This window comes from Aethina tumida, chromosome 7, assembly GCF_024364675.1.
Source record: "Aethina tumida isolate Nest 87 chromosome 7, icAetTumi1.1, whole genome shotgun sequence".
Classification (NCBI taxonomy): domain Eukaryota; kingdom Metazoa; phylum Arthropoda; class Insecta; order Coleoptera; family Nitidulidae; genus Aethina; species Aethina tumida.
Window position 1 is genome coordinate 6,865,096 of NC_065441.1, and position 26,961 is coordinate 6,892,056.

General features: G+C 27.2%; 1 protein-coding gene across 1 annotated transcript in view; it reads right to left on the reverse strand.

Annotated features, from left to right (window-relative positions):
- Window positions 1-742: 742 nt before the first annotated feature.
- Window positions 743-26,961, reverse strand: part of LOC109597960 (E3 ubiquitin-protein ligase TRIM9) — an 89,715-nt gene continuing 63,496 nt past the window's right edge. The window contains exons 2-8 of the mRNA XM_020013750.2: window positions 19,757-19,852; window positions 11,510-11,743; window positions 11,304-11,457; window positions 7,910-8,049; window positions 2,638-2,776; window positions 1,458-1,682; window positions 743-1,404 (exon numbers count right to left, since the gene is read on the reverse strand). Of these exons, the coding sequence (XP_019869309.1) occupies window positions 1,112-1,404; window positions 1,458-1,682; window positions 2,638-2,776; window positions 7,910-8,049; window positions 11,304-11,457; window positions 11,510-11,743; window positions 19,757-19,852 (1,281 nt within the window). The 3' untranslated portion in view covers window positions 743-1,111. The remainder of the gene's footprint in view (window positions 1,405-1,457; window positions 1,683-2,637; window positions 2,777-7,909; window positions 8,050-11,303; window positions 11,458-11,509; window positions 11,744-19,756; window positions 19,853-26,961) is intronic.

Below are 26,961 nucleotides of genomic sequence, written 5' to 3' on the forward strand. Positions count from 1 at the left end.
TTTATATGGTGTAGACTAGAAAAATAAAAATTACAATTTTGTCAACACAGGAAAAAGTACACTGTATACATATTGGATAAAATGTAACATATAACACTTAATGAAATTGATATTTCACTAGTGTATACAGATCACCTAATCTCAATAGTGTTGAAACTAATCAGGATCACTGTATATATTAAGTTATATCAGTCTTTCAGGAAAAATACTATAAGGGGTTTTCCTTTATATATTTTTATTATCAATAGTGTAAACATTATTGTAATTCGGATTATGTACAAAGGAACAAAAGAAATTCCGAAAATTGTTACATGGACGTCTTCTTTTTCGTAAATCCCAGTTTTGAAAAGATAAATAGATTTTTTTTTAACAGACTTGCTAAGCAATGTTTAAATTTAACTTACAAGTTACAAAAAAGGGTCTTCAAATAAGAGAAGTTTTGCCATAGATTTGATATGTTCATAATATAATAACTATTACATACATTGAATAAAATAACATGTTTATATATTTGGAAAATCGAAAAACATTTATTAAAATGTGTGACATCAATATTATGTTATGAATAAATAGATTCAATATATAATTTTTGAAAAACATGAAACATATTCGTGATAGTGTCCGAATATTAGTGTAGTTTGCAAAAGTTGGATATGTTGCGCAATTTCAATTCTGTAGTGTCAATAATCGGTTGAGCTCATTATCTAGTTCTACTTAGATATAGTGTTGAGCATATAAAAAATATTGTCAGTTTTTAAAAACTCTTCAGTGTATCAAACATCAAAGAATACATCTAGCACTGGCTGGTTGTTTTATTGATAATGGCTTTCCAGATGTCCAGTTGAAAAACATAAAACATTAATGTTTCGAGATTGTTTTATTTAAGGTTTAAATTGTTCCCAATTACGTATTGATAAACTGAAATGCTTAGTCTAAAATTAGCGAGTCACAAAACAAATGGAATCGAATTTTGAAACCCTAAGACAGCCAATTTGTGTACGAGGTGAACACCTGCAGTTACGTGCAACAGCATGTGCCCACCCGGCACCTAAACAACGTGCAATTTAGAATTCAACTGCAATTAAGTACGGAACACGCGATCAGTCTTGCCTTAAGTCTCCTCCGAGTCGGAGGGCGGATCCAGGGCGGTGTGAACGGTCACACTGACGCCCCGATTTAGACTGACCGCCGGATAGAATACTCCGTACAGATTCTTGAAAGCGACGTTACCCTGTGGCTCGTCGTTCACGAAGTATGACAGACAGTGCTGGTTTAGGTCGAGCAGTACGCCGATGGTGGAGCCGGCGTGGATGCCGCCCTCCACCCGCTGCTCGTGGGCGCCAGCGTGCTGGAACCACGACCTCTGCCGGTCTATGTACATGGCCCAGCCCTTTTCGTCTTTGCCTGAAACACAAGGATGTTAGTAACAATGGAGGTTAATTTATGTGGACGTTTACCTAGCATTTTGTCTCTGGCAACGTCGATGCGGGCGATTCCGAAGGCCGGATCGGTGTCGGCGTCGAAACGGTCGACGGTGAACTCCCAGTAGTGGACGCCGCGGCTGAAGCCGACGCTGCCCAAGGCGACGCGGTGCTCCCAACCATCGCCGGTTACGCGTGAACTGTCCTCGGAGTACTGAAGCCCCGGTCCTGATAGGATCTGGTCAAACGTGAACCAGGCCACTAAATAAAAGAAAAATTATCAGTTTCCTTTGTCTGATATTGAATACTGGAAAAAGTATTTTACATTTTTGGTTCATGATTAGTTTGAATAAGTTTTTATATTATATACGAGTGAGTATACGTATATAGTAACTTATGAAAATATATTAAGAATACTTGAATTGGATGCCCTATAATGTTTTCATTTCAGTTTCAAGAAAATAGAACTTTTTTCTTCTGATGTAAATTTACTTGTGAAATTACTAAAAATTGTTAATTATAATGGTGACTATTTTAAATTAAACATTAAAACTCTAATCCTTTTTTCAGGTAAAAAATATAAACTATAGCACAATGTACTTTAAAGTAATAATGAATATTAGTCATTGTTCTCTACAAAATGTCTGTTTTGCAACTTATTACCATCAAAATACTATTTATGAAAAGCAGTTTGTGACAGTTGAGGTTTTGCATAAACCAAAGAGCCACTGTACTCCTTTGTTATTTTTGTAATATATTACCATCAAAATACATTTACATGTATCTATTTTAGTTTATTATTTATGCCCCTTTTAATATAACGTTTCACCGTTTATAAGTAAAACTTCCAAAACAATTTTATATTTCCTCATTCCACACTCTGTTTACGAAACCCAAAGTCATTTCATTCGTAACATGCGAACAAAGATGCACGCCATCCAATTTTCCTATCCTATTCAAGGTACATTTTCCGCCGATCAAACGCATGTAAGTAGATAATGCAAAGGCGAACAGAATGTCGACCAGTTCCTGGCACATTCAATACCCGATCTCTTCACGTTGCAAACATGCAATCCAGTCGAAGACCTTTTATTCTCATCCGAGACGGACATCGTTCCATTCACTCGCATACACACGTTCATTAAAAACATCCCCTAGTGTTGTGTCAACCCTTCACAGAAATAAATCTGTTTCAAAACTAAAAACACACACTTACCTTCAGCAGTTTGGAGACCAATTAGTTCGCTGTATTCACCCTCGCCCGAGCTGTTGAAGGCCTTAACGCGTGCATTGTACATGCAGTGGAAGTGCAGACCGTCCACCGTGCATATGGTCTCGACCCCGCAGTAAACCTCCTGCAACAAAACGGTCCTGCATTAAATATGAGCTCCGGATTTCGCCTAGACGTCAGGTGCCTGGATTTATGGCCCTGCATAGGTGTTAACTTGGACTTAATAATAATAGTGAGTTGTTGGGGTGGCAAAGGGATATTAAATAAGACAGTGAATATATAATAATATTGTTTGATTTGTCGTAATTCATTTGAAAAGCCAATATAAATTGAATCATCAGTCATTCGTATTCGTGATCATAATCATTTAAAATTGATAATGTCATTAATTAGGTTTCTCTTGTTACAGTAAATCAGTAGCAAATTACCTAAATGCCTTTGTTGTAAAGGCAAATTTGACATGAAACAGTTATTTGAAATTATGATTAGTACAATAATAAGCTGCGTATCAATATGATTATGTAATTACCCACCACTAATAACTAGATACATGATTAGTTAATAAGGCTTGTGACAAAAATGTTTTATGGGGGATAATTCGAAGTAATTAGCAGTCCACAAGCACCATTTAGTTCAATTTGGATTATTATACCCATTCAAGCACAAATAAAAAATGATAACGTTTATAGAAATTGTTTTCCAGTTAATTCCGGACAAAATCCCTCCACCCCAGGTAAACGCGGATCCAATCATTTACGAACGGCCAATTCTTGCGACCCCCGCAAAATTTGTTCCGATGCGGCAACTGCGAGGGTGGCGGTGCCCACCCCCTCCGAAAACATTATTTATCAACGTCGAAGTAAGATTAATAGCACTGTGACTCATTTAATTTTGGTGCCCCGTCAGATATCGATGCTGCGACACCGCGGCCATTGCTCGCATGATAACTAGCCAGATAAATGGATTTACAACTTTGCGACGATCTCGATTGCCGATTAAAACTGCAAACGGGGTGGTCGGCATTGTCACATTTTCCATGCAATTATAAACGGATGAGAGGGGACGCCAGGTCATGGATAAGATTTGATGATTTGTTGGATGAGGAGGCAAGAAGTGGAGGATAAACCAGATGTAGATACAATGGTGTATGTTGGTTAGCATAAGGAATGTATGCATACACAGGATACGATGATAAGAGGTTGAGGGGACAAAAAGAGGGCTTCTTTAAAGGGACTTTGTGTGGAAGATAATAGTAAGAACTTGTTGAATTATATTTTATATATTCTGATTAAAGATATCTAGTTAATAATAATTTTTTAAAATACGAGATTAAATTTTAAGGTACCATTAAATAACAGAACAATCCTTGAGGAAAACTATTATTAAATTATGAATGGATTCCTTCAAAAGTAATTTTCTATATGATGAATCATTCAAAGTTACATAGACAAATTAAATGTTTATGTCTCAAATGTCTTTTTTATGTATTATATCAATATCGTATTATAATGTGCTCTAGAAATTCATCAGTTTCTTCGTTAGTTTAAAAGTGACAACGAATGAAGATTTTTGGAAATAGGCTAGACAAAGAGTTAAACAAATGAAGTTTACATAAGATCTAGATATTGTATAGTGAACTGCATATAGAAATATCCAGATATTTCCCCATGTGCCTATTATTTTTTTTTTTCAAATTTTTACATATAAAAGGTTTAATTTAGAGGAGGAAGGTCAAAACAAAGGTTGACTTTTTCTTCAGTTCCAGAGTTTTTTTCTCATATCATCATTTTCTTTGCAGAAGAACAACATTGTTGATTATAATTATGATTTTGTTGAATAAAAGTTAGTAATTTTAATATTTCTAGGAATTCCTAGAATTTTTGTGCAAACAACTTTAACTTAAGTTTTACTGATCTATTATGAAAAGTTTAATTAGTAACTGGTATTTATTAAAAAATGTTAAATAAAAGAAATTAAATTCTATACTTATTTATAATGTTATAATTTAAGATTTTTAGATCAAGTTTCCTCGAATTAAAACTTTGTTATCCGTAATATTTCTGAATGAATGTTTGTTCTTTGGCAATTTTCCTCTTAAATAAGTTTGCACCCCGAAAATCAAAGAAACAAAAAACCGTTCAGTTCTTTGTAACAGTACTTCTCATGTCAAATAAACCGTCCCAAACACGATACTCGTTCCAGCGCCCCCAGAAATCCGTGCACAAATCGCAAAAAATTCTTTTGATGTCGGCGTTCGCGTGCACCATCCACGGGACCCCGGCTAATACACGTTAAGTGTTCGCCCCGCGGCGGCGAAATTCAATATTCTCTCAGATCTAGCCACCCCACAGCCATTATCAAAACACATACGACGTAAATACAAATGACCCTCTTAAAATACGGTTTCGAATTCTAATTTAAATAACGTGCAGACGGTTCGTTTCGCGTCTATTGCAGGAACCGTTTCCTGACGTCGGCACGAATTAATTGAGGCGCACTGCAACTGTATGTGGGACATCCCCCTGAGCTAATATTGGATTCATATTTATTCAATATCAATTTTGCTATGTAAATTGGGAATATAAATAAAATTGCCTTTTAAATTGTTTTATCATGCTAAAATCATAATTGCCTTTAAAGATGCTGATCAACAGCTATTTGTATTAAAAGAGCTTGCCATCAGCTAGGGATGCTTCATGGGATTAAAGATACAATTTTTTTATCAACCTTGTACAAATAAATTCAGTAAATTCCACCAGAAAAAAATTCTGGGTTGTTGGGACTGAAGAAAAAATCAGACTCAGTTTTGATTTGGAATTATTTTTATTTAAAAAATATCTATATATAATATAAAATATATCTAACTATATGGTGGATGAGATAAACCATCCCATATAAAATTTTAAAGCTTCCTTTAAGTCTCTAACTCAGCATATGATCTTACGTTGTCATGAAGAATTATGAAGAAAAAGAAAGTTCTTATCTATTGACTAAACAAGTTGGTGTTTAGGTTTTCCATGAAGTTGTTTCAAATTTCCCTTAAGTTAAAACTTATTTAATTTTTTATAGCATGTAACAACAAGATCAATAAAAGGCTCAATTTTTTATGAAACTCATCACAGGAAGTCTCTTGCTGGTAAGACTCCTCAAATTTCTAACGGTTGAATGTTGCCAGTTTTAAGTAAAAGTAAAGAATTCTGGAGGAATTGTTTTCTGTACAAGAACTGTAATCAGAACCAGTAATTGAATAACCAATGAATCTAAGCTCTGAAATCCAAAATGTTCAGCACATCTCCCGAGTCCTGCGAGTTAAATTTACTTTGTAGGTAAACAGGATCTAATTACTATCCCCATTTGAGTCAGAACTTGGCCGGATTCGACGTTTCCATCCTGGAAACCCCAGATAACAGGTGAGTATGATTAATTTATTGTTCTCCGTTTCTCTGTTTTGGAAACTTGATAATCTACCGGACTTCAGTTCGAACATTTTAATTGTGTACGACTGTAAAACGGCATCCGTACGGAAAACGCAAAGTCTACAAATTAATTTTGGTAATATCGTGTGTTTCGACGATGCAGCGTTCCATTACGGCAATACGTATGTTTTATTAATTAATGCAAACGTTGTAGAGCCGGGGGTGGCGATATGAACTGGGGGAAGGCAAACATATTAACCGAACAGGTATACACACGTACGCTGCATTATTGTTTGTACCGAAAATCGATGCTTACACGATTTCCATACGTTTAATACAGTGAATACAGTGCAACGTGAAATTGTTCACTTTCCAGGTTAATGTTAAACGGTTTTCGAACAGTTTACATTGTGTAGGGAAATCTGTTGTTTCTTACAGAGAATTGAAATACATATTTGTTAGTTAAAATTTAAATTATTTTGAAAGCATTAAATATATCAAAAATCTTTTGCAAATTGTTAATAAAAATACTGAAATATATTATGTGAACTAAAAATAATAAAAAATTATTTTCTTAGTTCTCTTTAATTTTTGTTGATTTTCGTTGTGGAAATAATTAATAAAAATAATTTAATTATATGAAAAATTTCAAATATATTTCTGAAATTCTTTAAATATTAAAAATATCTCACAATAATAATATAAAAAATATGATAGAAACGTTAATGAGAGCCAATAATGTCTTGTAAAATATAAAAATGAAAAAAAGTTGATGAAATATCTTAACAAATGTAAAAGAACTAGAAAAATTATTTAAAAAAGAGTTAAGATCTTGGAAAAAGATACATACAAGTCAAAATTTGAATACAGACTCTGAAAAACATAAAAATGGGATTAGTAAATGTAAACTTACAAAAAGTAATGTAGAAAGAGAATTAAAAAAATTAAATATTAAAAATATTGATTTCATTTTTTTAAATATTATAATATTTAAAATAACAATAATATATTTTTTTAATTTAAATTGTTTATTTTTTAAATTTTAATGCTTATTTATGATTTTTAAATTTAGTGTTTTATATATTATAAATTTAAAATAACAATTTCAATTTTTTAATTTAATTAATAATTTTTTAAGTACGTAATTTCAAATATTATAAATTTGAATTAAATAGTTTTTATTTTTTAATTTTAAATAGTTATTTTTAATTTTTTTAAACTTAACATTTCAAATATTATAAATTTAAATTGAATATTTTCATATTTTGCAAAATAACTATTTATATATTTTTTAAGTACATAAAGATTAGAAAATGGTTTGCAAAATATTAAAAAAATATCAAATGGTTTAAAATATTCTTAGTAATTATATAAAATTTTATAATAAATAGTTTAATTATATGTTTTACTTAGAAGAATTAAAAATAATATTTTTCGAATAATTTTTTCTGTAGATTTATTATTTATATAATATTAATTATTATAATATATAATAAACTAATTAATTTGTTGCATGTTTTAACTAGTAAAAAGTAAAAGTAAAATTTTATAATAAATAGTTTAATTATATATTTTACTTAGAAGAATTAAAAATAATATTTTTCGAATAATTTTTTCTCTAGATTTATTATTTATATAATATTAATTATTATAATATCTAATGAACTAATTAATATGTTGCATATTTTATCTAGTAAAAATATTAAATTATACATATTTTAGGCTATAATACATTATAATCAATTACAAGAATATATTTGATATTTATTTTTTTATACCAACTATTATCCTATTTTAAAACTTTTAAAATGTGTTAATTAAATTAGAATATTTAAACTTACCCTAAAGTCTCCACCGTTGCCATCGTCCAACTCCAAGACGTATCCCTCGATGTGACTATGAGGCGGCGGTTGCCACGCGACAGTCACCGAATTGTTTTCCGCACTGCATTCTTCCGGTATGATCGCCGGTGCTGCGGGCGCTGAAGAAAATCCATACGATTAAAGTCGGTGCGTGATCGCATGCAAAAAATGAATTAATGATGAGCCGTCGGACGCCGTCTAATACAATTTCCTGCATTTTAAATCCGCGTATACGATTTCAGTTTTCCATTTCTATTTCCGATAGAAATTTCGTTCATTAAAAACGACGCTGTCCCGGATTATATTTTCCGGCCATTTGTTTTTCCAGTAATGGGCGTAACGAAACCGACGACGTTACATGTTGTTCCATCGATTTATTAAAATAATAAATGTCGTGCACGATAACAAGCAAATTTAAAAAAATGATAAAAAAAACCCAACAAAATCGAGAGCGGTGCATGCCAAGGTACGAGGAACGGGGCTCCACCCCAGAATCGTAAATACGGAAAGACCGTAAAACGCAATCACCATAAAACCACACACGTAATTAGTACTTTTTAACTAATTTATCGCCGCCGTGCGTACAATTTTTCATGGCAAGATTGCATCGTAAAAAGACGGCGGGGGTACGGTTGGATTAATTTCTGAAATGGGAATGCACAACATGACAGCTACATTTTTTCTAAATGCGACAAAATGCGATATGGATCGGACTTTATGGCGGTTACGGGACACCGTTCCCCTTCATTTTTCATAGTTATTGTCGCAGTAATTAAGGACGTTTGGGAATTGTACGAACTTTTTAACTTACACGGTGTCCCAAATTTATTATTTTGAGTATTTACAAACCAGATATAGAAAAACTGACGTATGTCCGTTAATTAATTAAATATCTCGAAATTTTTAGAAGCTATGCCACTTGCTGGCCAATCTAATTAACTAATTACTTTCTGGTTTTTCATTGCTCAATGTGAGCATGTGAGCAATTATAATTGTCAAATTTATGTCCAGCTCAACTCAGACAAATATTTTTGTAACATCTTATAAAAAAGATTTCAGTATTTTTTTAACACCATGTTCAATAATTGTACCATATCGATCGTCGAACGCGTGTAATGATTATTAAAAAACCATCCATCAAACACCCGTCCATTATTTTATATTACTCGAAAGTCATAAAAAGCTAATCTAGCGAATTAAATGATTGTCTGAATAAAACAATAGTCCTTGTTCATGTTCACGTTGGCGCAAATTGGCTTGTGCGGGAAGTTATTGTAGAAATTCTTCGGCCACGTACAAATGCATGGCCACGAACCGACGGTAAAACGAAATTAATTACAATTCCTGCACGAGCACCGTTTTTGTTTTCATTGCGAATAGAATAAACGTAAAAATATGATTATGATTTGCGTACCGTTTAGCCGGAGCCGACGAGAAAGGCCACCGAAAACATTTTAATGTGATGTAATTGAAATAAATTTTCAGGAAAACGTTGGAGTTCACTTTAAAGCAGACCGGTATTGTTCCTTTGTATTAGTTTTTCTCGTTTACGTTTGTCGAATGACTTTTTGTGAATGTACGTTTTGTTTGGTACATAATCTAATTGAAACTATAATTGGAGACAGAATGGCTAATGTTTAATTTTAATATTAGACGTTTAATGTACATACTTACTTTGTATATGAGTGTGTACAATAAACATTTTAATTACCTTTTTGTATTAATTATTTACAGATATTTATGGAAATTATAAAAAAAAATCAATAAACTCATTAGTATTGTATTAGTTTTTCTCGTTTACGTTTGTCGAGTGACTTTTTGTGAATGTACATTTTGTTTGGTACATAATCTAATTGAAACTATAATTGGAGACAGAATGGCTAATGTTTAATTTTAATATTAGACGTTTAATGTACATACTTACTTTATACATGAATGTGTACAATAAACATTTTAATTACCTTTTTGTATTAATTATTTACAGATATTTGTGGAAATTATAAAAAAAATCAATAAACTCATTAAAACCTTAAAAATAAAAAATATATACAAAAACATCTTGAAAATATTAACAAATATCAAAAATGCTAAAACTCATAATGTTAAAAAAACTTAAATCTCGTTCAAAATAGTCAGTGGTAAATGTTAAAATATTGAAAAATTGTATCTATAATAAAATATTAAAATTTAATTGCTAAAAATTATACAAAATAAACACTATGATTTTTAATTCTACATTTTTAGAGACAGAATTATTTTAATAAAAATTAAATTAAGAAATAAAACTTTTAATATATTAAAAAACTAATAAAATGTGTGTAAAAATTTTTAATTTCTACTACTTAACAATAGTTTAAATTATTTTTTAAATATTATTAAAGAACAATAAAAAATAATAAATTTACTTGATGAATATTTTCAATATTCTTTATACAAAATAGAAAAACATGTCTGGAAAAATTATACAATTATTGAGAAAATACTAATACTAACACTATGGGTACATAATTTTATTACATCTTTAGTGACAATTTAATATTTATAAAAGAAAAATATGAGTAAGTTATAAAAAAGTAAAATTGTGTCATTGTTGTAAAAACTAGCAGACATAAAATAAATAGTGTCGTTTGTAAAAGTTAATTTTAAAACAAAAAAAATATATTCAAAATGTGTAATTTCACATATTTCACCTTGAAACAAGTTAAATTATGTCTTTGAAAACTCCTTAATATATTCCCGAGTCGCATTTTGCCAATATCAAGAATTCGTTAATAAGTGGCACATTCCTGTCTGAGAATTTCTCTGTACATAAAAAGGCCTCCGTGCTTCGCAAAACCATATAAAACTCAACCATAACACAACCAAAAATAAAAAATCGGGCAGCCCCCGGAAAGTAATAATTTTAATATTTAAATAAAAAAAGTACATGCTGGGCATGCATGGAATTTTTATGAATTACCTGCTGGAAGTCGTTCTTCCCCATCAACGTATGCTGTATGAAATATGTAAAAAGTTAATTTCAGTTCAATGTTGGAAACGTGGCTAATTGAATTTTCGCCAGAACTCGTCTAATTAATTTCTTAAGCGTCAATCGGATTTAAAATTATCGCACGACTTTTATAAAATATTCCATTGCCTCTCTTAATGCATCGCAATATGTTCATAATTGGACTGTTCTCTTTGAAAAATTACCACGACACTTTTTAAGTACGGACATCTTAAGAATTCGTAATTTGAATATTCATTTTGTCCCTTGGATCTTGAATAAATGATTTAAGCGAAAGCGTTCCAACATAAATCTGATTATTTCTCAGCGAGACGACGAATGGAATCTGTATCGATATGATTGTATCAAATCCGGACGTGTACTCACGTTTCATCTGGATAAAATTGAGCTGTTCGATCGCTTTCAGCACCGATTTATCGTCCAAAGTGAGGTCGAAGTTCGGCGACACCCTCGGCGCTGTCCATTCCTTGTGCCACGAATGGTCCGTGCTGGCCACTCTTCCGATCAGCATGGTTCCGACCTGAAAAGCAAAATTGCAACGGACACCATTGACGGGAAAACCGCATTTTCACCTGTAGAAAAGCTGAGCTGTCGGTCTCTTTCAGGGCCTCGATGCAAAATTGCAGTAGGGCTGTGGTTTGCTGTAGTCTGGACGTGCACGTGGCTACCTGCTCTTTCAGAGCCCTCATCCTCAGCTCCTTGTCCTGTCGTATGCAGTCGATCAATTGATCACGTCTACGTAGTATGGCCTGGATGAGGGAGTCGCATTGCGCCGCCACTATTCCCTCGAATTCCTCACAATTTTCCTATAAAATAGAAACATTTTTAGGAACGACGTAGAAAAATAAATTTACAAAGTGAATTTTAAGAACTTTTTGAGTAAGTTTAGTTTATTATAGTGATTTCATCTTAAATGGTGACAAATAGCGACAACAATTATATTATTTATATTTGCTTAAAGCAGATCTATTAAATTTAAAAAAATAAAATATTTAATTTAAAAAATAATAATTAACAGTTAAATTAAAGAAAAAAGTTAAATTTAAGAAAATATATTTAATTTAAAATAAAAAAAATAATTTTTTTAATTTAAAATTTACAAAATAACAAAATATTCAATTTGTATGAATATACAGTTAAATTAAAGAGAAAGAAATTAAATATAAAAAATATATATTTAATTTATAATGATAAACATTTATCGTTAAAGTATAAGAATATTGAATTAAATTGAATTTGTTTATAATTTGTAGAAAATTTAACTTTTTGAGTAAGTTTAGTTTATTATAATGATTTCATCTTAAATATTTAGTGTGACAAATGGCAACAATAATTATATTATTTATATTTGTTTAAAGCAGAACTATTTGATTAAAAAAAATTAAAATTTTTAATTAAAAAAAAAAATAAAATATTTAAAAATAAAAATAAATATAATAAATTTAAAAAATAATAATTAACAGTTAAATTAAAGAAAAAAGTTAAATTTAAGAAAATATATTTAATTTAAAATAAAAAAATTAAAATTTTTAATTTAAAATTTACAAAATAACAAAATATTCAATTTATATGAATATACAGTTAAATTAAAGAGAAAGAAATTGAATATAAAAAATATACATATATTTAATTTATAACTAAAAATAGTAATATAATATTTAATTTAAATTAAATAAATATAAATTTAAATTGGTAGAAAAGTCAATTCTTTATTTTAATATTTAATACATTTAAAAATATTTAAATATTAAATATTTATAATGATAAACATTTATCGTTAAAGTATAAGAATACAACATATTTATTTATTGAATTAAATTGAATTTGTTTATATTTGTAGAAAATTTAACTTTTTGGGTAAGTTTAGTTTATTATAATGATTTCATCTTAAATGTTTAGTGTGACAAATAGCGGCAATAATTATATTATTTATATTTGTTTAAAGCAGAACTATTAAATTAAAAAAATAAAATTTTTAATTAAAAAAAAAAAATAAAATATTTAAAAATAAAAATAAATATAATAAATTTAAAAAATAATAATTAACAGTTAAATTAAAGAAAAAAGTTAAATTTAAGAAAATATATTTAATTTAAAATAAAAAAATTAAAATTTTTAATTTAAAATTTACAAAATAACAAAATATTCAATTTATATGAATATACAGTTAAATTAAAGAGAAAGAAATTGAATATAAAAAATATACATATATTTAATTTATAACTAAAAATAGTAATATAATATTTAATTTAAATTAAATAAATATAAATTTAAATTGGTAGAAAAGTCAATTCTTTATTTTAATATTTAATACATTTAAAAATATTTAAATATTAAATATTTATAATGATAAACATTTATCGTTAAAGTATAAGAATACAACATATTTATTTATTGAATTAAATTGAATTTGTTTATATTTGTAGAAAATTTAACTTTTTGGGTAAGTTTAGTTTATTATAATGATTTCATCTTAAATGTTTAGTGTGACAAATAGCGACAATAATTATATTATTTATATTTGTTTAAAGCAGAACTATTAAATTAAAAAAATAAAATTTTTAATTAAAAAAAAATAAAATATTTAATTTAAAAACTAATAAATAACAGTTAAATTAAAGAAAAAAGTCAAATTTAAGAAAATATATTTAATTTAAAATAAAAAAATTAAAATTTTTAATTTAAAATTTACAAAATAGCAAAATATTCAATTTATATGAATATACAGTTAAATTAAAGAGAAAGAAATTAAATATAAAAAATATATATTTAATTTATAACTAAAAATAGTAATATAATATTTAATTTAAATTAAATAAATATAAATTTAAATTGGTAGAAAAGTCAATTCTTTATTATAATTTTAATATATTTAAACATATTTAAATATTAAATATTTATAATGATAAATATTTATCGTTAAAGTATAAGAATACAACAGATTTATTTATTGAATTAAATTGAATTTGTTTATATTTGTAGAAAATTTAACTTTTTGAGTAAGTTTAGTTTATTATAATGATTTCATCTTAAATGTTTAGTGTGACAAACAGCAACAGTAATTATATTATTTATATTTGTTTAAAGCAGAACTATTAAATTTTTTAAAAAAATAAGATTTTTAATTAAAAAAAAATAAAATATTTAATTTAAAAAATAATAATTAACGGTTAAATTAAAGAATAAAGTTAAATTTAAAAAAATATATTTAATTTAAAATAAAAAAAATTAAAAGTTTTAATTTAAAATTTACAAAATAACAAAATATTCAATTTATATGAATATACAGTTAAATTAAAGAGAAAGAAATTAAATATAAAAAATTAAATATATATTTAATTTATAACTAAAATAGTAATATAATATTTAATTTAAATTAAATAAATATAGATTTAAATTGGTAGAGAAGTCAATTCTTTATTTTAATATTTAATACATTCAATATTTAAATATTAAATATTTATAATGATAAACATTTATCGTTAAAGTATAAAAATACAACAGATTTATTTATTGAATTAAATTGAATTTGTTTATATTTGTAGAAAATTTATAAAGTATAAAACAAATATGACATGTTAAAAGTTTGAAAATCGTTTAAAAATTACATACAATTAAACAGTAATTATATTGTAACTCTAAATTGAATTTACAACAGTCAGACTAAATTAATAAATGCAATATTCAAGCTATTAATTTATAATATTAAATATAAATTTACGCTTACTATAGTAACAATAAAAAATAATTACAAATGGTTTTTCATGTGCAATTGTCATAAATTATAGAAAATAAAATAAAATTAATTCAAACACTGACTTTGTGATATGTATAAACTCATTAAATTTCAGCTCATTCAGCTTCATATAAACTATAAAAAATAAATTTACTTCGAACCAGTATACAGGAGGTGGTTCAGGAACTACTAATTAAGAACAAAAATGTCACTTTTAAGTGACGCATCTGCAAGGTTGACTGTAACAGGTACCAAAATGGTACTAAATATTAGTTAATTAATAGAGTTTGTCCAAGTACTTAAGCAGAATGAAGATCGTCTAGGAAACAGATAACAAAGATGCAGCATATGTAGAAGAATCTCTCTAAAAGATACATATTTGACTGCTGAAATGTATGAAATAATGAGAAATAATAAATTTAAAGAGGAGAAAGACAAAAATTGCCATTTATATATGATTCCCAATGTTTGATTTAAACCCCATTAAATCCATAAAATAATAATTTACTTCTAATGTTCCCTTTTATTTACTTTTACCCTCATCAAAACTCCGTTAAAAGCAAATTATTGCCGTTTAAATTCAAGCCTGCTTCAAGCCATCCATCAAAACAATCACAACACAGGTTTCCTTGTCAAGAATAAATCTAAACAGCAATTAACCTAATAGAATGCGTGTCTTATATAACATTGCAATTAACCTCGATAAGAAAATCAGCAATTATTCAGCCATTCAAGGATATACAGGACATTATAATAATTATAATTATCGATGAAAATATTTAATCAACAATATTGATTGAACCGTTCAAACCTTCAACCACCATTGTCCAATTATCCGCCAATTTTTTACACCGACAACTAACTGCCTCAATGTCGTCTCACAACATAAACACGGACAACTGCACCGAGATAATTTGCATAAAATCCATGTAAACGGAGCAAGCAGGTGCGGGGATTAACAGGAGACGCAGTGCAGTTACCGAAGCCACCTGTAGTCCGCCGTCGGAACACGCCAGCTTCGGCCGCCGTCAGGTTTTACGCGTCCATTTCGGCAATTTCGGCCGCGACAGCTGTAACGCATCGCGACATAAATCGCCGGTTGCACCCGGAAATTTGCACGTGCACTTTAATGGCCTCGTTAAAATTTATAAACAGTTGCGAAGCTGCGAATTTCCGTTCGGCAGAACGGGCGCAATTAGTGCTGTGGTAATTTTTTTATTCGATGCGCAACCTTAGAGATGTGCGAATGCAAATTTTGCGGGACATTAATTAACGTTGGCGCTGCTAAAATTCGTGCGATTTACACCGGTTTACAATTCAAATTTGCGGAATTAGGTGGGGAATGGAAAAAAGGCAGATTTGTATTCCCTGATTAAATCGTCGTAATTAATTGCGGTCTAATTTATGAATGCGGGGCCGATTTAGGTTGTTTCATTCACAGTGGGCCAAAAAGGGTTTTATGAATAAGTTTGATGGAGTTATGCTATTTTTCATAAAACATTATTTAGATTTAAAAGGATATTAATAATAATGTAATTTTCGATTATTACTAATAGAAGAATATTTTTTCTAAAATTTAACTGTAATTAAATATTTTATTTATTTATTTATTAAATTTAAATTAAACATTTTAATATTTTTTAATTTTAAATCAACTATTTTATTTAATTATTTTTATTTAAAATTCAAGAAAATGTAATTTTTGATTATTACTGACAGAAAAATATTTTTTCTTCTAAATCTAAATTTTATTATTAGATATATAAGGTTGAATAAGCAAAATTTAAAAAAATAACAAATGTTTATCAAAGATATCTATTAAAATATCCCACATTATTCCACGATATATTAATTTAAATTTTTATTATTTTTTTTTAATATTAATTAAATGTTTTATTATCATTTTTTTCATTTCAAATTTGGTATAAATTTTAAAGTATAAAAATACAACAGATTTATTTATTGACTTAAATTGAACTTGTTTATATTTGTAGAAAATTTAACTTTTTGAGTAAGTTTAGTTTATTATAATGATTTCATCTTAAATGTTTAGTGTAACAAAGAGCAACAATAATTATATTATTTATATTTGTTTAAAGCAGAACTATTAAATTTTTAAAAAAAAAATAAAATTTTTATTTAATTTAAAATAAAAAAATTAAAATTTTTAATTAAAAATTTACATAGTAACAAAATATTCAATTTATATGAATATACAGCTAAATTAAAGAGAAAGAAATTAAATATAAAAAATATATATTTAATTTATAACTAAAAATAGTTATATAATATTTAAATTAAATTAAATAAATATAAATTTAAATTGGTCGAAAAGTCAATTCTTTATTTTAATATTTAATACGTTTAAACATATTTAAATATTATATTATTTATATTTGTTTAAAGCAGAACTATTAAATTTAAAAAAAAATAAATTATTAAATTTAAATTAAACATTTTAATATTTTTTAATTTTAAATCAACTATTTTATTTAATTATTTTTATTTAAAATTCAAGAAAATGTAATTTTCGATTATTACTGACAGAAAAATATTTTTTCTTCTAAATCTAAATTTTATTATTAGATATAAGGTTGAAAAGCAAAATTTAAAAAAAATAACAAACGTTTATCAAACATATCTATTAAAATATCCCACATTACTCCATGATATATTAATTTAAATTTTTATTATTATTTTTTTTAATATTAATTAAATGTTTTATTATCATTTTTTTCATTTCAAATTAGGTATAAATTTTAATTTTTCTTAATTTAAATTAAATATTTTATTGTTTTTCAAATATTAAATTAAATATTTTATTTATTTATTTAATTTAAATTAAATAAATATTTATTAAAATTAAAATATTATTTATTAAATTTAAATTAAATATTTTAAATTTTTTTATTTTTAAATCAACTATTTATTTGCTTTAATTTAAAATTTCTAGATTTTAAATTAATATATTTTTTTTAATTTATGTTAAATATTTTATTATTTTCCAAATTTTATTTAATTATTTTCCAAATTTTAAAATCCAATAAAATGTAATTTTCGATTATTACTGACAGAAGAATATTTTTTCTTCTAAATCTAAATTTTATTATTAGTTATATAAGGTTGAATAAGCAAAATTAAAAAAGTCACATGTTTATCAAATATATCTATTAAAATATAAAATTATTAATTAAATGTTTTATTTTATTTTTTCATTTCAAAATTTTAATTCATTAAATATTTTATTCTTCTCCAAATTTTAAATTATACATATATTTTCTTTTTCTAATTTAAAAAAAAATATGACTTTTTTAAAATTTAAATTAAATATTTTATTTATATATATATATATATATATATATATATATATATATATATATATATTCTTTTAAACAAATATTTTATTATTTTCCAAATTTTATTTAATTATTATATTTATTTATTTTTAATTTAAATTAAACGTTTTAATATTTTCCAAACTTTAAAAATAAATATTTTATTTATAATTTAAATTAATTAACACACACTCAAAAATGATGAGTAAACATAGTTTTAGTAGTTTTTTTTATGAAACTGTGGAAAAACAATTAAAAAACACAAAATAGTAAATTAAAATTTTTGACTTTTTTAACTTAAAGATTTAAATTATTATTTTGTTTCAAAGTAATATAAAGTATATTTTAAAAGATTATTAGTTACTTGTAAATATTTATAATCGATGAAGTTAGGTTTGTATAATTTTTAAAGGTGGCACCACCGTGCGCCTTAAAAAATATTTTCGGCACGTACGTAATTATACAGGAAACCGATTACCAAAGCGGCATTCGGTTGGTCGGGCCGAGTTATATTTAATTAAAGATCAAATCGATCCCGGGTGCTAAATTGCAAACTTTCGGTCGGTCGAAGGATAACCGAATAAAATGTTAAATTGAAAGACGTAGGCGTCGAAATTCATCTCATCCAGTGCTACAGAAACTAATCGTTCCGCTTCGTCGTCACTTCGTCACTTCTGACGGTTCGATATTCTCGGATATAACGGATAACTTTTTTAATTATATGATAATGACGGACGTCGGAACGTTTCGGCAACGGGATGATCTCCATGGGATCCCGAACAGTTGGGAATTCATTGTCCTTTGCGGAGCAAAGGCAACAACTACATTTTTAATTAAATGGCTCTATGAGGGAACTGTTTCCAGCTTTCGCAATGGATTTCCCGGAATGTGAAATTCAAACGACCTCGGCTTTATAAAAGGAAAATCTAATTGTTATTTCTTTGTTTGGGCTCTCGTTTCTCAAAAATATTTATGTAATTGGTCTGGATACTGAGATTTTACTACACAATTTCATTATTTAGGGACTAACTGCATTAGTGTGGTGAAGCCTGGGAACTAATGCATTTATTAAAAGCTTTTTACAATTAATATGGCTTCACAAACTAATAAACTTACTGTAGAAATAAGTACCGTAAAAACTAATATAGGTTTTTCATTTCTAATTTTAAAATAACATTACCCTTATTTTACAATATTCTGTCAATATTATACACGCCACGAGAAAAGTTTTGGTTCTCTTTTAAATCTGAAGAAAAGGTCAACTTCCTCTTCAGTCTTAAATGTAGAATGATCTGCACTGCCCCAAGAAATTAACGCACAACCCATTTTGTAAATAAAATTTTCTATTTAATTAAATAGCACATTGTTTTTATTAAGTGTTAAACAATTATAAATAAAAATCAATTTTTAAATAAATGTACAAATAATCAATTATTATTGGTGTGTTTATTATTTCTTGGAACAGTGTATTTGATTCAATTTTTTTCAAATAAATCCTGAACCAAAAACTTAATTCTCTTTTTCCCTCACCAAATTTAGTCTTGTGGCAAGATTGGCCGTAAATTCTGATTGGCATCCACAGAAATAAACATATTACATTATCATAAAACGCCAACTCATCAGGAACAATTTCGCCACCAGTCCGGATCGGATTCGTTCGTCCGAGAGCAACAAATCAATCCGGACCGTCCAACCCGTGATTTAAACCCTCCCCCTCCTGGTTGTTTCGGGGAATCCCCGCTACTTACGTTAACTTTATCGCTCATCCCTTTGAGACGCTGTATGAATTCCGTAGTCGATCTGGCTCGTTCCGACAATTGCTGCAAGTTGTGCGATAATTCAGTCTGCAACAAAAACAACACGGTTAGTATTTGTATCGATCTCGACGTCCAACTTTGATGCACCGCATTTCGGGATCGACGGCAAAAAAGTTTTTAATTAAGACCCGGAGTGAGAGAGTCGACGGGAAGTTTGCTTGTTTGGCTTTCGACTGACGGCGTTCGTATCAATTATTTGCATCTAATTGGATTTCTTGTGTTTGTTCGCAATCTTTTTGTGAATTATGTAGAAATGCATCTGATAAATAAGGCATGATGTGTGTAAACGGGGAGATTGTGGTTTTCAGTCTGGGAGGGACGGGGTTACAAATTCCGGTACACACGAGCCGTGTTGAAATTCAGTTTCCGCAGGATTGTGCATTTCTCTTTGTACAAGTGCACACAGTATTTCGGTTTTATTTGACTTTGACTGGGCTGGACAAATAATGAGCTTGCGAATTTATCAGTAACGCTTCGTGGCCTTTGTGTTTGCAATCTCAAAACAAACACTCAGTGATGCAACATATTTTGTAAATCAGGAAATTGTTGATACTCATTACTTAACAAGTTATTGCTTATATAAACTATTTTTTGAAGCAATAATGTTAGTATTTCATATTTCTAATTAAATTGAATATAATATGTATTCTAAACAAATAAATTTTTGAAGTGCTTAGTTTGTTTCACATTTACATTTTTTATATTTTTATACATTTATATGGTTTTCATTGGATTTTGTCTTTGGAAAATGTATACAATTAAGAAAAATATCCATCTGTACAAATCTTATTGGAAAGCTTTTTTATATAATAATAGTTCTCTAAACAGATCATTCTTTGAAGTGTTTTATTTGTTTTACATTTATTTTTAAAAGCTTCGATTTTCTTGATTCGTCAAAGACTGTGGGTTGGCTCAAAAAAGCAGTCAAACAATATTTATTATTGCTATAATCTTTATTTGCATGATGAAATTCTATATTCTGATATTCTAATGAAATTAAATTCAAATACTCATTTTTTATATCTGAGTAGTTTTTCTTGAAATTTGTCTCTGAATGATATATGTAATTTGGAAAAATATTCATCCCTTCAAAACTAAAGGAATACTTTTTTCTGATTGGTATAATGTAAAAAAAAGTTTTTTAAATACTTGTTTCACATCTACTTTAGGCCCATCTACAACTTTTACTTACCCTTAAAAAAGCAGTCAAAAATATTTATCATTAGGATTTATTCTTTGTTATTCACTTATTTCATATTTACTTTAAAAGCTTCGCAATCTATTTAATGTCTAACACTTTTACTTGTTTTAGAAAAGCAGTCAAAATATGTATTATTGTAATAAATTTTTTATTTGCTTGAAGATTTATATTACAATATTTTAATAAAATTATTTTATGTAATAAAATAATTTCAGGTAGATTAAAATTATTCAAAAACTTTATTTTGTAGTTGGTTTTATTGTAATTTATACAAAGGATATAGTTTTCTAAACAAAGGGCTCTTTGAAGTGTTCAAAATATTTCGAATTTACTTTAAAAAATTTCTAATATTTAGTCCTTTTAAACCCATCTAAACCTTTGACCTGCCCAAGGAAATCTATCAAATTACTATTACGTTAAAAGTTTTTAGTGGTATGAAGATATTTTAAATTTTGAATGAATTAATGAATGAAAAAAAATAATATCAGAGAGATTGATTTTATTTTTATATATTTTTTTTTTATTTTATTATATTTTTCCCATTTTTCAAACGTTTTGTATCTATTTAAAATTTTGACCCACCTCTAAAATATCAGTAAATAATAATAATAGCAATATTTTTTATCTACTCTCTTTTTATTGAATTTTACCTTTGAATAATGTATATGAAGTATCTATCCCATTTCATTCTAATAATTTTTTAAAAAGATACTTTTCCAAACAAATCGCCTTTTGAAGTGTTTAAATTGCTTTGCATTTACTTTAAAAGCTTTCAACTTATCAATCGTTTCAGCCCCATCCGAAACTTTGACCCGCCTTTAAAAAATCAGTAGAAACTCCCATTCACCATCATTCAGCAGTTCAATCTTCATGCGGACACCACATTCCGGATCCCCGCATCATACAAATGGATCCGTAAGCGCTCCTTGCATTCTCTTAGGGATTTTTAAAATAACACAATTTAGGAAATAACAACGTCACAGTTCCCCCATCGACACGCAGACAGCCATTGGCGATATCGTTTGGAGTGCGGCGTAGGAAGCTCACTCCATTCATATCAAAGGGGGGACCCTGACAAATGCAGACAAAGCAAAACGTGAAAATGTGCCGGGGTGGCGACGTCCGCAAACTCACCCCCGGAAACACCCGGAAAGTACGTTGCACTTGGTTAATGATGATATAGTGCGGCGGTGGCGATGTCTACGACGCCAATCTGTAAGCCGATATATGGACTATATCCCATTATTTCGGGAACGGAGCGTCGCGACGCCCCGATACGCCTTCGACAGATAAAGAATTATCGTTCGGGGGATTGCGTTTGCCATGTTCCATTGACCCACAGAATGAGAACGAATATGTTTTCGGGCCGGTTTGGGGGTGGGACGACACGAAAATGCTGGTTACGATGGAAAACGGTATAAATTTTCTCGCACTACCCTTAATTATTATATAGCGAAATAAGGCCAATAAATTTTTAAATTAAATGTGTTATTAAATGAAGAAAATTTTTAAAAATGTATTGTTTAATTCATATTTTATTTTTTTAATCATAAACTACATAAAAAATAATAAAATTTTAAATTAATCATATTTAATAAAGGAGGTTAGGGTGCAATATTTAAAAAAATATTATTTTTCACATTTTAAGTTAAGAAACTTAACCTAAATATAATTTATATATAAACACATAATATAAAGAAATCACATGTTTTAGACTAAATAGTTTTTTGAAATTTTAATCTTGATTTAAAAACTAACTTTTTAAATAAACATATTCAGGTCAAGTATTGTATTAAAAAGTATTATATCTTTACTTCTTATTTCAATATTTACGTATATAATTTGTCACAAAATGAATAAATTATCAAAAAAGATTAAAGAACTAAAATGTTAAATGTCATAGATTTTTTCAAAAAAAATAGTACTATTACATATTTTAAATTATGATAATTAAATAAAGGAAATCATTCATATATTTCATATGTTTCATATATTTCATATATTTCATATATTTCATATATTTCATATATTTCATATATTTCACATATTTCACATATTTCATATATTTCATATATTTCATATATTTTATATATTTCATATATTTCATATATTTCATATATTTTATATATTTCATATATTTCATATATTTTATATATTTCATATATTTCATATATTTCATATATTCCATATATTTCATATATTTCATATATTTCATATATTTCATATATTTCATATATTTCATATATTTCACATATTTCACATATTTCACATATTTCATGTATTTCATATAGTTCATATATTTTATATATTTCGCATATTTCATATATTTTATATGTTTCATATATTTCATATATTTCATATATTCCATATATTTCATATATTTCATATATTTCATATATTTAATATATTTCATATATTTAATATATTTCATATATTTCATATATTTTATATATTTCATATATTTCATATATTTCATATATTTCATATATTTCATATATTTCATATATTTCACATATTTCACATATTTCATATATTTCATATATTTCATATATTTTATATATTTCATATATTTCATATATTTTATATATTTCATATATTTCATATATTTTATATATTTCATATATTTCATATATTTCATATATTTCATATATTCCATATATTTCATATATTTCATATATTTCATATATTTCATATATTTCATATATTTCATATATTTCACATATTTCACATATTTCACATATTTCATGTATTTCATATAGTTCATATATTTTATATATTTCGCATATTTCATATATTTTATATGTTTCATATATTTCATATATTTCATATATTTCATATATTTCATATATTCCATATATTTCATATATTTCATATATTTCATATATTTAATATATTTCATATATTTAATATATTTCATATATTTCATATATTTTATATATTTCATATATTTCATATATTTCATATATTTCATATATTTCATATATTTCATATATTTCATATATTTCGTATATTTCATATATTTCATATATTTCATATATTTCATATAATTCATATATTTCATATATTTCACATATTTCACATATTTCACATATTTCATGTATTTCATATAGTTCATATATTTTATATATTTCGCATATTTCATATATTTTATATGTTTCATATATTTCATATATTTCATATATTTTATATATTTCATATATTTCATATATTTAATATATTCCATATATTTCACATATTACACATATTTCATGTATTTCATATATTTTATATATTTCACATATTTCATATTTTTCATATATTTCATACATTTCATATATTCCATATATTTCATATATTTCACATATTTCACATATTTCACATATTTCACATATTTCATATATATGTTTAATATATTTCACATTTTATTACATTTTGTACTTTTATTTATTAATATTTTATACTTTACATTATACATTTCTATATTTTTAAGGTTTAAAAAAGTAGAATGAAATATTAATTAAACGTTTAATTGTAAAGAAGTAAAGATGTTAAAGTGATTCATAAAGTTTTGCATAATTTAAACTATAATAATTAAATACAAAAAACATATTTACTTAAATTCGTGAAAAATTCAAGAAAACAAATATTTTTTAGTACACATTTGATTTTTTTTAAAATGGTTTAAAAATTTAATTATAAAAATGCATAAAATCCCCAGCATAAGTTTTAATTAAACAACACCAAACAAGGGCTTAATAAAACATTAATTAAAATATTTCAGGCAACCCATAAAATTTCAAAACGCATTAAACGCAACAAAACGAACTTTAATTCCGTATTGTCGCCCGGTGCACAATAAGAGACAAAAGTGTTTATTACACGTGTACGAATGGAGTAAAACACGAAACAATGAGGACGGAGCACCTCATAATTAGCGCATAGTGAAACCGTCCGTTCGCAGACAGATAAGAGAGTGAATTTGATCAAAACAACTCCAACGTGCAGGTCTTCTGTTGTCATAGAAACACCCCAATGCCTCGCGGAAGGAGGCAAATTTATGGGCCAGCCGAAACTTTCATTTAAAATTTGCTACATAATTTCCAATGTCAAATCGACCCTTTCGGTCGACCGATTCTTCCACCACCCGATCAAAAATCGTGCGGAAATTATCCTTAATAACTCCAATTTTTTGTCGCATAGTGTGTCAAAAAACGGCGTCGAAATTGTTTTTGTTTATTATAATCGAGTGCCTACTTTACATGAGCCCCTCCAAACATCAATTTTCCAACCCCTACAGCCAGCAACTAAAAAAAATGACTGTTTAAAATCGGCAATAAAACTGTGACATAAATGTACGCTGCATTGTCGCTAATCAATTCCGTTTTTAATCGCGTTATGCCGCCAAATTGACAGTTCAACATCGAATCTAGCATCCCCCATCCATAATTAATAGGCATCCGCGGCATAAATCAATCCATTAATGAAGTGCACGCCGCCAATAAAACAAAAGGACGCTTAATTGTTTTAAAACGGATTCGCCACGCCGGTTTTTCGCAGGCGATTTTTCATTATTAGTTCAGGGCTTGCTGCAATTTCCTTTGTGCGACATAAACCCGATTAAAGCGATTCGATTTGTTTTTAATCATCGTTTTTTAATGACTCCTTTTGCCACGGGTCAATTCCAATTTGTCGGGCGAAAAAATAAAAATAGTCCGGTTTTACTTATGACAATAAATGTTCGCCAATTCAGGACACATTGACATGCATTACGTTTGCAGGTTGTATGTACATGGACCGGCACTAAAATCAATGTTCACATAAACTTGATTGCATTTGTGTTGTTGCCCATTTCGGTCGGATACCCAGCAACAGGAATCGCCGGTGCAATTTACCGTGAAATTAAACCTATAGAACAGTAAATCTGGTCGCGTTTAATGCTGGTGCTCTGTAGGTTGTCACTTGGTGATCCGATATTCCTTGTCCACAATAAACGATCAGCTGAATTACACCGGCAGTTTGCATGTTTAATGGGCTTTTGAAGGGTTATAATTAGCTGCACTGTTTATGGCAAGTTCGAGGTCCTAAATTAGGTGCATTTTGTTTTAACAGGAAGAAGTATTCTTATAAAATAAAAATTAAGGCACAAATATTAATGGTGCTCATCTCAGAACACAGCATTTCTTGGCCAAGGCTTTGTTAGTAGTCATATTCGATCTATTCAGTTACAAACATAAATAAATAATTCTTACTATCACCACAATTACATTGGTAAACTCAGTTTTCCATGGTCAATGACCATGTACCAAGAAAGATTAATTCATTATGTTAATAAACATCCAAATTACAAAACTAAAGAATGTTTTAGAAATGACAGAATTTAAAGAGGATAAATATAATAAAGAATATGAACCCTGAAAGGGACGAAAGGGTTACAAAAAGTACTTTGAAAAGATAAACAATCCTTCAGGTCACTAACATTTTGAAAGGTAACAAATTCTACGAAGAATTCCACAGTTTCTGTTACTTCTATTAGTAAATACAGTCCTCATGGAGAAGGTACAAAGAAAGTTAAGTTATATATATATATATATATATATATATTTCATATATTTCATATATTTCATATATTTCATATATTTCATATATTTCATATATTTCATATATTTCATATATTTCATATATTTCATATATTTCATATATTTCATATATTTTATATATTTTATATATTTCATATATTTCACATATTTTACATGTTTCACATATTTCACATATTTCACATATTTCATATATTTCACATATTTTTGATATTTCATATATTTGACATATTTCTGATATTTCATATGTTTTATATAATACATATATTTCACATATTTCATATATTTCATATATTTCATATATTTCATATATTTCATATATTTCATATATTTTATATATGAAATATATTTCATATATTTCA